The following is a 12,769-nucleotide window of genomic DNA, read 5'->3' as shown; positions in this document are numbered from 1 at the left end:
CAACAAGACGCTAGTATGTCGCCATTTTTCTTTAAACTGACTATTGTATTTATTTATATATTAATTAGTGTTCTAGTGGATTGGGTTTACTTTCTTTGAGTCCATCGAAAAAAAATTTTTTTAAATGGCGCATTACACTCTTATTTATTTATTTATTTATTTTTTTTTTTTTGCTGAATGGTTACTGTGATATGGACCTGAGTCTTAGGAGATAACCTAGTTGGGGATTTAGTCAAACTAGGTTGGTTATTATCTTGTATCGTTGTTTCACTTCACTTTCGGTTGTCTCTCCGATATTAAGAATTGTTTTTCTAAATAATAATCTCATTACTTAGAAACACGTTTTTAACATGAGGAGGGGGGCGTTTTTTTTTTTTTTTTTTAGCTATTCTGTACTTTCGTGTAACAATTTAATAAGCAAAAGATACCGTAAAAACCAATTTAAAATAAAGGGAAAAGCGTAGTGAAGTGGAAACAATAATCTTAAAGCTAACCAATATTTTATTTTACAGTAAATTAATTTTTTTTTTTTTTTTTTTGCATATTTGCAATTTCGGAGAAGCAAGAAGTAGGAAGGAAATTCCAAACGAAAAAAAGCCAGAAGCAATTAGAGTAGGAAACCTTCCGGCATTAAGAGACTTCTAAAATTATGAGGTGTAATTGTATTTCATGGAGATGACTGAAGTAGTTTTTCTTTAAACAGACTTTACCAGACACTTTATTTTTATGATATACGAGTTGTGCCTACCTGCCTTTATGTGGCATATTGATGGACCTTTTTATATGTGAATATGTTTCGTTATAGATAAAAACCGGACAAGGGTTGCCTTTTTTCTGTTGTTCTTGGCATTCGGGCTGGGTTCAAAGTGTAGTATCTGTTCCGGCAGATGCTGCACTTAAGATAATTTGTACCAGTCAATGGAGGGGAAACCCTCTATACTGGGACAATTATTATTTTTGGTAACCAGAGTGCCCCCTTTTTGCCTACTTTTAGGGGAGCTGGTTTTTACCTCACATTAAAAACGGCCTTGTGCCTAATTTGCTCAGTGGGGGAGCAAATAAATACCATCTGTTCCGGCAGATACTGCACTTAAGATAATTTGTACCAGTCAATGGAGGGGAAACCCTCTATACTGGGACAATTATTATTTTTGGTAACCAGAGTGCCCCCTTTTTGCCTACTTTTAGGGGAGCTGGTTTTTACCTCACATTAAAAACGGCCTTGTGCCTAATTTGCTCAGTGGGGGAGCAAATAAATACCATCTGTTCTGCAGATGCTGCACTTAAGTTAATTGGTCCTTGGTCAATTTAGGGGAAACCTTTCATACTAGACAATACTGTCAGAGTTCCCCCTTTTTTACCCTTGTTTTAGGGGAGCTGGTTTAACCCCACATTAAAAACGACCTTGTGTCACATTTTACTTTCGTGGGGTAGCAAATAAATACACGAAAACTGAACAAGACAGACTTTGTTCTATTTTTCATATGTTTTCGTGGGTGTTCTCACACTTTTTTCGTTTACAATGGAATTAAAATTAATTCGTTTTCTGCAAAGAATTAACACGTTATAATCAGTGATGGGACGATTTTAACATTCCGATATAATAATCAATAATGTACTAAATTATCGAATCTGTTCCCTTTAAAACCTCTAGATATTTACCTATAGTGTTTTTTGTTTGCTTTTAATTGCCATAAAAGCCTATGTAATATGTGCATGTACTTTCGTAAGCGTAAACATACCTATATCATGTATCATTTCATGATTTAATAGTAGATTAAAATCGACAAATGTTTACAAACATTAGTATGAACAATGAATAATAAAGTTTTAACAAAAAACATACAAAACAAGGTAAAATAAAAAAATAAAATATTTTTAAATCGTTTTTGGCATCGGAACATAGGTACATTTTTCCCGATTCTAAACCGATCCCGATACCCCAAAAGTTTCGATTTTTACGATCACCTATTCTGATTAATCGACCAAAATCATAATAACTTGTATTCTCTAAGCAATAATTAAAATTCAACTTTGAATACCGAAGTTTGTTACATAAACAAATCAATCAATCAGTCATCCTCTTTTCATCCGGGTTTTAAGCAAACCTTTGAATCAAACTATCAATCAAACCTAATCATCGCTCGCCTGATAGGTCTTGAACTGTCATCTAAGCTTCAACCTCTGTCCCATCGACGAAATGTCGCATCCCTCTGCCTGTTCTATGAGTATTTTAATGGTGCGTGTTCCGACGAACTACACGCCCCTGTATCCCCTCGACGTAAATACCCTTGACAAGCCCGACAAGCAGCAAAATCTAACCCCTACACAGTAGAAATCCCTGGATGTAAGACAGCTTTTTACTCAAATAGTTTCTTCCCCACAACTGCTAGGCGTTGGAACTCCCTTCCGGCTTCCTGCTTTCTCAATTGTACTGATATGCAGAAGTTCAAGTGCAGTGTGAACAGACATCTAGCTGCTCAACTCTCTACACAGTACCTCTGCAACGTGTGCCCCCAATAGTAGATCCCTACATCAAAGTGGCACTGTGCCTTGTTTGGGGTGAAATTGTAATAAATAAAAAAAAATAAAATCAGATTTTAAGTTCACACATAAGAGGTGCCTTCATTAAGTTTCCAGACTTTTTTGTACAGTAATTTAAAATTGTCGTTGACTCTTGATAATTCAGTATGTTATTGCTATATATATATATATATATATATATATATATATATATATATATATATATATATATATATATATATATTATGAGATGAATGTCTAATAGTTATGATTTCAGGTTGAAATGAACAAATACAGCATGAATTAGGATACACCTTACTAAAGCCTGATAGTCACAGCTCGTAAATGCAATTTTGACGTGAGGACACTTTAGAAGAACGGTATGCAATCAAATTCTGTTTTAAACTTGGGAAAATATCACAGAACGTATGGAATGCTTAAAAATGACTTTTTTATCATCTTGCATGAATCAAGTATCAGTTTTTAGTGGCATGAGAGATTCAAGGAAGGAAGGCAGTATGCTAGGAATAATGAGAGATGTTGGAGGAGTAAGGAAATCAGAACACCAAAGTTGATTGGCCAAATATTGAATTTCATGAATAATGACCGCCGTGTGTCTATAGAGACAATAAGTGCACAGTTTGATGTCGGTGTAGTAACTGTACACACAATTATTCGTGAGGAACTGAAGATGCGGATGATTTGTGCAAAGTTTGTCCCAAGGGTGCTCAAAGAAAATTAAAAAGAAAGACGTAGTAATGACCAAGATGGACATCAAGACAGTTCGTCACCCTCCCTATAGTCCAGACCTTGCTCTCTGTGACTTTTGGTTATTACCTAAACTGAGGAAAAACTTCTAGAGGCTGTCGTTATGAGATAATCGGGAAGATAAAAGAGGCTGTGATAGGATTCATTGCCACGCTCACACAAGATGGCTTCCATGGACTTTTCAAAAGTTGTTTGAACGGTACAAGTGCATTGAAGCCGGGAAAGATTACTTCAGAGAGGACTAGAGTTTCATGTGTGTATTCTCAATAAAAGTCTGGAAACTTATTTAAGGCGTCTCTTACGCTGCTTTTTCTGCTACTCCTACAATCAGTTCTCTTTATCACTCCAAACACTTTCCCAGACCCGATGCCATTCAATATCTCTAGCAATCTACTATCTGTTCTTAGTATGTAGCATTGTTGTCATATTTTGTCTGATAAACTTTGATATGGTTCAGAAGCGTATCTATAATTGCATTGGCCCCACCCCTATTTCTCTGTACTATCTCTTTCACAGACATGATGTTCCTAGTCTCATTCTCTTTCATAACTACCATCAATGCATATGTTCTATATAATTGTCTGCGTTATTGTTCGCTTCCTTTGTTGCAGCTTGTTTGATCTGTTTGTAAAGTGGTCTTCATTACTTCGCCGTTCAGGTGCCTCGTTGTAATTCATAGTAACTTATTGCCAAGAACTGCAGGCTTATGGAACTCTCATCTTGCTGACTGCTTTCCTCATACCTATAGCCTTAGTCTATATAAGACTAAAGTTAATAGACATCGCTTACGTTTGTGTTAATCATCTTGTGTTTTATTCGGTCGGTGCGAAAGATTTTGCCGATTTAAAGTCTAATCTTGAAAATAAAAACTGTGTTTCTGAAAACCTTGATTCATAATAATAACGACATTTGCTCTCTGTAATTTGTCAAGGAGTTTATAAATTCATTGCTTGTAAAATTCTTTCGGGTTTGATATTAATGTGAATATCACTCATATTCAATCAATTCGGGTGCTTGTAATGTTTGCCCATTAAGATAGTTTTGTAATACTTAGAATAAGTGACAATCTGAGGGAATTAGGTCAGAAGAATATGCAGGATGGTGCAAGATTTCCCAACAAAATTCTTCAAGGAGATCTTTTGGCTTATATTGCTGTGAAGGGAAAACCATTATCATGTTGGATGATGACGCCCTCTTTGTTGATTAAAGAAGGTCGTTTTAGGGTCAACATACGTGAGGTTATCGCAGAAAAGATGAATGCTGCTTTAGAATTTATCATTGTAATATGTTTAAGTAACAAAAATATGTATGAAATAAATAAGAATGATTTGAAATGATTCTTCTAAAAACCGGCAAAACTTTTGCGCCTATCTGATATTTAGTTCCTAATATCAAGTGGCTTCAGGCTGTGTCTGGAGTGTTTCCGCCCTCCCCTAAAATAGGTGCGTTTAATAAGCAAAACAACTTATCTATTTTCTTTCTCATTCCAGAAATATGCAGTCCCATCGATGTATGACGTCACCAGCCCTAGCCATTACATGCAATCGACACCGGCAACACTGTCGAAAATTGACGAAGACGACATCGAGAAAAGTGAAGCGTCGAAAGGCAGCGTCCAATACTTGAACCCGAACTGCGTCCTGCTCACATATTTCACGGGCGATACGGCGGTGGTCGTTGACGAACACTTTACGAGATCGCTTAACCAGATCAGCAGCTATCATCCTCCAGATCGGCAAAGCACTAAAACTTCATATACACGACCAGGTAAGAAAAAAATATGAGGAACTTGTAGTTTGTTTAAAACATTGTGCCTAAAGTTTAAGGAGTTGTATTGAAAGCCCATAATAATACAGTTCTGTAGCAAAATACAGTTGGGTAAGTTAAATAGAAAGAATGAAAATATTGAAAGGTTTCAATATTTTCAATTATTACATTTATTTACCAACATAATATTTCGTACCAGTATGATTTTGTGATGTCAAATTCTCAAAATTTTCGAGGCATACCTCATCTTCAGAACATGAAGGCCTGTTTATGTCGAAAAGTGATTTTGCTAAGCGTGTTTTTCAGGGATATGGGGGTGCACAAGTACAATGAGTTCATCAGAGCACATTCCATTAAAATACTTGTAAAAAAATGCACAAGGATGCAACATTGCGGCGATGGGACAGGGGTTGGAGCCTAGTTGAGAAAGTGCAACCTTTTTCCTATATATTATTTTTATATTCTTTTAGCATTTATTGTTATTTTCTGTCCTTTCTTTTCTTTACTAAGTCTTACCGCCCCCCCGACTATAAAATATTTTTTCTAATTCTAATCTCAATTTTTTTCAATTTCTTATCTTGAATTTGTTGTATCTGCTTCTCTTCTGACAAGAAGCATGTAGCTTCGGAATATCATGGCCTGAAGCGGTTTCTCCCTTATTCCTCTTTCTGTTTCCCTTATTGACATGATAATGTAATGACGTTCCTAAGAAACTTTATGCTTTATCTTCTTAACTTTATATATATATATATATATATATATATATATATATATATATATATATGTATATATATATATATATATATATATATAACACGGAAATTACATAATTGTCGATGCAATAATTTATTTCAACCTTATGGTATTTTCAAGCATCTAAACTAGACAAATACATTTTTGATACTGAAATAAAGAAAGAAAAAGAACCGGGCCCCGACCGTCCAAAAACCAGAGGGATTGCTACTACCACCCCCTAAGGTTGAAATAAATTATTGCATCGACAATTATGTAATTTCCGTGTTATATTTTTATGTTATTGCTCTGTTTACCACATTGAGCTCTCATACCTGGATTTCCTCCTGGAATTATTCCATTATAACACTATATATATATATATATATATATATATATATATATATATATATATATATATATATATATATGCAGGGTGGTGAGCTCCCAGTCGGCACCTGGGTGTTAAGGTTAGTGTTGCCAGGAGTAGGAAGATAGGTGTGGAGGAGGGCATTGGGATGACATTCCTTGAGAGTTGTTAATTTATTTATTTCCATGGGATTATAAGTAATAGTAGATGGGACATTTTCTTTTTTTTTTTACTTTATTTTTAATTGGTTTGTGTTACTTCAGTTATCTATATTTTAATTCTATTGTTTTAAATATATACTGCGGTTTTTTATTTATTAAATTTCTTTTATTTTATTATTATTTATTTATTTGTTTTTTATATATAATTTATATGGGAGGGGCTTGTGGTTTCTAGACTGTGAGTTGGGCTGTGAACGGTGTGCAGTGGTGTATCTGTTCTAATGGGTTATGGTTGTAATGGTGAGTCTTAGCTGGGAGCCGTATGTAAAGTTATATAATGAATGAATATCAGAGCTCCAGTCTGTTGTTGAGTTCTGGCCATAATTTGGTTATTAGTAATGATTCTTTAATGCGAAGATTCTCAATATTGCGTTCTGTGGTTAAAAAAAAATATCGACTTTAATAGATGTATTAGTGTTTCTGAAGGTGTTGAGATGTTTGCGGAATGATGATGCTTGTGTTTGTGTGTATTCCTTGACTCTTATGTGTAGGGGTCTCATGGTGCTGCCCACGTAGAATTTTTCGCAGGCAGAGCATTCTAGTCTGTATACTACGTGTGTACAGTGGCAGATTGTTGCAGGGTATACGAGGCCATTTTTTAATGTGCATGGTTGTGGTCCTCGTTGTGCCTGTGTTTAGAGAGTTTCTGTCTAAGGGATGGCCCAGAGTGGGCTAGTTGCATATTGAGACCCTCTCTTCTGATAGCCCTGCAGATAGCCGTTGTATATATATATATATATATATATATATATATATAAATATATATATATATATATATATATATATATATATATGTTATTTGAGAAGGAAAACCGAGAATTAATAAAATAGTAATCAACGTTTCGTCCCTATTTCAGGGGACATCATCAGAATTTCGTAAGAAAAATTTGGACGAAAAACGATTACAGACCACATGCGAGTGAAAAAGGAACAAAATCCTAAAGTCCTTCCCATTCTGGGCTGAAACTATGAATGTGGGCTGACACTATAAATATGCGCACATTTATAGTTTCAGCCCAGAATGGGAAGGACTTCAGGATTTTTTCCTTTTTCACTCGCGTGTGGTCTGTAATCGTTTTTCTTCTACATTTTTCCTACGAAATCCTGATGATGTCCCCTGAAATAAGGACGAAATGTTGATTACTATTTTATTAATTCCCGGTTTTCCTTCTCAAATAACATAACGTCAACCATCGCTTGTATTTTTATTTTATTTTTATTCATATATATATATATATATATATATATATATATATATATATATATATATATATATATATATATATATGTATGTATGTATATATATATATATATGTGTGTGTTACAGCGGTTTGAGTAAGGACAAACTATTAAAAAACCGTGGTTTAAAGTTAATGATGAAAAATATTATAAGAAGATTTGATATGATGGTTGGAATGCGCTCATTTGAATTCTCATAAGGACAGTTTGTAACAAATATTTGTTGACATCATATTTGAAGATGGAGAAATTGTGTGTAGTTACTTCCCAAGGTCAAAAAGTGGGCAGTGAAATTCCAGCGTGCATAAAGCGTACCACCACCTTCGCCTTCTGAACATTCAATCGGGGCGCAAATAGACACGCAGGAGAGGAAGTATAAAAAACAAGTGAGACTTGATACCTTGCTCTGTTCAGTGAATTTATAGTTTCAGGCCACATTCATAAAATGCCTGATCAGCCCCGTCAGAATTTCGTGGTTGTAACGCCTCAGGAGATTAGCAATAAACTAATGACTTCTCAAATAGAGTAGGTAACGCCTAGGAGAGTAAATCTAGAACTGCACATGTCTATAACTTGACAGGAGCAAATTAATTCATTTAATATGATACTCTGTTGGTATGATCGCCAATGACCTATCCTAGAATTGACTGAATGATCCTTAAACGTTTTGTTGTAATGTGATCCACGGATTAGAAGTTCTTGGAAAGAAACTCTGTTCATGAAAATTTCGTTCGATGATAAACACTTGGCGAGAGAAAGTAAAGGTATTTGCTGTTGTCGTAATAGTAGGTATTATTTATTTTTTTGTTTCTTTTTCTCTTCCTTATTTGTTGGTTTCTATTCTGCTTGTTTTTTTTTATAATTTTTCGCACGATCTACGACCTCCGAAACTAACATGTCGTGATCCATAGCACATCCGCAAGACGCCTATACATACTCAAAAGCGCGGGAAACAGCATAAATTGCAAATTAATCACGCACAAATAAAAACGAAGTAGCTACGTATTTAAGCAAAATTAAATTACCACTAAGTAAAATAGTCTAAGATATTCCTTGCTTATTTATTACACGAAATATTATCTAGGCTTTATTTTTCGACACTGAACAGAGCAAGGTATCAAGTCTCACTTGTTTTTTTTATACTTCCTCTCCTGCGTGCCTATTTGCGCCACGATTGAATGTTCAGAAGGCGAAGGTGGTGGTACTTGTGGTCTATCAATTGAGTGTCGAGGATAACGCTAATCGTTTACCGTCCCTAGACGCCTCATTTGAGAGGCTGATTCGACTCAGCTGACGGCGAACCCTCGAAATGTCTTCTGACGTTTCCAAGGACAGCAAAGTGGAAATCTGTCATGGGCCGTTTTCTGCTAAACCTTTTAAAAGAGCACACACACAAACACACAAACACACACACAACTTTACAGGTTCTTTATTCGCTTTTTTTTATACACAATTTCTTTAAGAGAGTTGTTCAAAATGTAAAGCCTACTATCCTTTAACTCAAAAATGTTGTAGAGCTCAGAAGACAAAGGAATACCGTTAAAACGAGTGACCTTTTGCGATTCGGAATTTATTTTTTCTACAGAGTTATCACTATCATTAATGCGCATTTGCCATGAATTCAATGACGCATTTATGCTTCTGACGGACATCCAACACATAGAGTCTCACACCATCAATATCTGCGACAGAGAGATGGAACTTTTAGATTATAAACACAAGATAGAAAATTCTACACAGAAAAATAAGGTTTGTAAAAAAATAACTAAAGTGTTACGAATATATATTTTAGTTATTTGTGCTGATACACACATAAACTGTTTCGTAAGTGTAGCAACTGCTTTAAGGCAAGATCGAACTTAAAACCGTCTTATTGACAGTTATCGATTCTACTCATTCGGCCTACAGGTGCCGTAGGCAAATGAAATCTAAATATATGTATAAATATTCACAACTACTGTATTATAAAAGGTTTGGCTATTTATGTATTTTTCTTACCCTGTCCCGTTTTATTCTGTTAGATATTGGCAGACAACTTCCGGAAGAAAAACATTTGATGGGTTGCACACACGCAGATGCATTCAATTTGAAGATAGCGCGACTTTCCACCATTGTCTAACGGAATGAATAATTTTATCCAGAAATATTTGAGAGGATATCGGTCAAAGGTTGAAACAATAGACAAAGAGAATCTTAAACATTCCAATAGGAAAACAATTTTTTTATAAATAAAATCGTCACAAAGAAAAAGTGACTCAGTCGGTTAGAGAGAGCAATGGTTGCCTCACCATTTCTTTACCGGCCGACGTCCGGCAAAACCACACACTCCACCCCACCCCACACGCATTTCAGAAACGGCAGAATACAGAGAAATAATTTATCCAAGTTAAATAATTTTTAAGCTGATTTGTCGGTGTTCAATAAAAACAATATATATTTTTGTAGATCAACTGTGTTGTGATTCTTACTTCGCTGTCAGTGTGTGTGTGTATAGTTGTACCAGTGACAAAAGTAGATGTCAACATTTATATAGACTAGAAAAACTCATTTTGAACAACCGGCCACAGCATATACGTAACAATTCAATGACACGCTATATTTATCGATGTATCTGTGAACAATTAGAGAAAGAGTCACTCTTTTTTTTCCAACGTCGTAATCAAATTCACGCACTCTTTCATTACACAACACAAACGCATATGCATATGTATTGCATTACTATACAATTCATTTTTCTCTTTGTATTCAAACGTATAAAGATCTAAGAAGTATCATTCACACACTTGTGACCATCGAATGTTCAACTATACTGTAGTAAAAGTATAATAATGGATGCATAACTCTCGCAGGTAAACGTTAAATTTGATTCGTGTTGAGAACGACAGTGGTTTTGTATAACGGTGAATTGCAGTAAAATCTGTGCTAAAGTGTAGCTCAATGCGGCCTGCATATCACCACGATGATGATAGCGAGAGAAAAAGCAAGAGAATAAAAAGTGTTATATTATCTATGTATATCTATCGCTCTTTCTCTCTTTTTCTCTGCCTCTCTCTGTCTCTAGAGAGAGAGCGAGCGAGAGAGAGAGAAATAATGATAGAGAGAGAAAAGTGAAAAGATATAGTGGAAGGTCACATAGGAACTTTATTAAATTATCAAGTAAAAGAAAGAGTAATAAAGGAGAACGATCTTTAGGCCACCGCATTTCCAAGCTAAATGCTTCTCGCCATAGTAGAGAAAAACGTGGAATCATACAAAAGTAAAGGTAAAAAGACTACAGCGACTTTGAAAACATTCAAATTAAGAAATGAAAAAAATTGGAGATTAGAATTGGAGAAATTTATTTTATAGGTGGCAATATAATGGGGGTAAAAAGAGAGAAATTTGACAGGCTATAGATATCCCCGGGGGGTTACCTGCGCGCTAAATTTTTTGTGGTAAAAGATGCGCAATCAAATGAAACAAATGCCGAGATAAGCGGAGAACATATACAGCGCCTAAAATTCCCAAATAGTCACCGATCTCATCTGGTACTTACCAGGCTCAACGTTGCTTAACTAAGGTGATCTGACGAGTACCGGTGTGCTAATATATATATATATATAGAATGAGAGAGTAGGAGAGAGGGAAGCAGAAAATATCTGTGAATACACGTGCACCTGTTGTCGTGTGTTTACATTTTATTATGGTCAGAATTTTATTTTCTTTTTCAACTTGCCTATAAAGTTTACCTGTCCGAAATATTTTTCTTGCGTGGTTTTGTAATATTTTTCATGTAATAACAAGCAATTGGAATGTTTGGCCACACGATCAAAACAGTTCCGTAGTTTTATTTCAGCATAACTGTAAGCCACCCCTTTGCCATCTTTCTAACTATCCGCCCTGGCCAGACATTCTGAACGGTAATATCCCAGATATACTAACACCGCCTAACCAAACCCCGCTTCTTTGCTTTTCGTAATCTAGCATTGTGAGGTTATTATGGCCGTGTGGCCGACACCATACTATGACCCCACACACGCCCTCCCCCTAACGCTTATCACCTGCCAGAAGTAATGCCGGTCCCGTTGGGACAGGGCCGCGCCGATTATTGAAATGGCGCGAACTGATAATGCCGTAACATGAGAGAAAGGCTCGGGTACGTCTCCCACGAAACCCCCCAGCGTGGCCCGTATCATGCATTTGCTTTGAAATATCATTACTTATATATATATATATATATATATATATATATATATATATATATATATATATATATATATATATATAACTACTTCATTTATTCACATAAATTTAATATACGAAAGTATAGATTTATGCGTAAACTTAAAGTATTTACTTCAAAAGTGCTCAATACGTATGTAGAGCTAGTTAGTAATTTATAAAATATATATGGCGATTAAGCTAATCGCCATATATATTTTATAAATTACTATATATATATATATATATATTAGTTGGTTATATATATATATATATATATATATATATATATATATATATATATATATATATATACAATACAATTATATACATGCAACTGTGTATGTATGTAAGTTCGTTCCTTATAGACCCCGAAACGGGTGAAATGGTTTTCTTTAAAATTTACAGAACTTTAGTGCATGAGTCTGGGCATGTTTTGTCAGAATATCCCTAATAAATCAATAATCACTAGTTAATCAATAATCGAAATATATAATCGAAACCGTTATTTTAATTTATCTATCATCGGTAAAGGCATTTTTCTATGTCGTCACTTAGCAGCAATGATAGAACAACGGGCTGTGGGCAAGTTGATAGTGTGTGTGTGTGCGTGTCTTTTATTTTTATTTTTTTCAAACTCCGCACGTAAATTTGTTAACTTTTGTTTCATTAAATGCAAAGAATTTTATAAGATTTATAAATATACTTTTTTTTGTTTTGTTCTTTATTCATAATGTTGTCTGTAGGGTCAAACCCCGCACGTAAATTTCTTCATGCTTTTTTTTCCTTAACTGGAAAGAAGTTTATATCGAATAATTTTATAAAAGAAACAGTAGGTTCACCAGAGGTCAATGTAGAATAACATATTTTAGACTAAATTATATATATAGTGATTCAGAAAAAGCTGTTTTTCCGTATCCAGTTTTCAGAGTGTAACTTTACATGGTGG

At 34.8% G+C, this 12,769-nt stretch overlaps 1 protein-coding gene across 2 annotated transcripts in view; it reads left to right on the top strand.

Annotated features, from left to right (window-relative positions):
- The window catches only part of LOC145292065 (transcription cofactor vestigial-like protein 3), a 337,302-nt gene that overhangs the window by 264,162 nt on the left and 60,371 nt on the right, over positions 1-12,769 (top strand). For both annotated transcript variants that reach the window (XM_080138117.1, XM_080138116.1), the window contains exon 2: positions 4,782-5,058. In XM_080138117.1, the coding sequence (XP_079994243.1) occupies positions 4,782-5,058 (277 nt within the window). The remainder of the gene's footprint in view (positions 1-4,781; positions 5,059-12,769) is intronic.

The sequence above is a fragment of the Euprymna scolopes genome, chromosome 13, assembly GCF_053919585.1.
Source record: "Euprymna scolopes isolate OS-2025 chromosome 13, ASM5391958v1, whole genome shotgun sequence".
Taxonomy (NCBI): domain Eukaryota; kingdom Metazoa; phylum Mollusca; class Cephalopoda; order Sepiida; family Sepiolidae; genus Euprymna; species Euprymna scolopes.
This window is presented reverse-complemented; position numbering and strand designations above follow the sequence as displayed.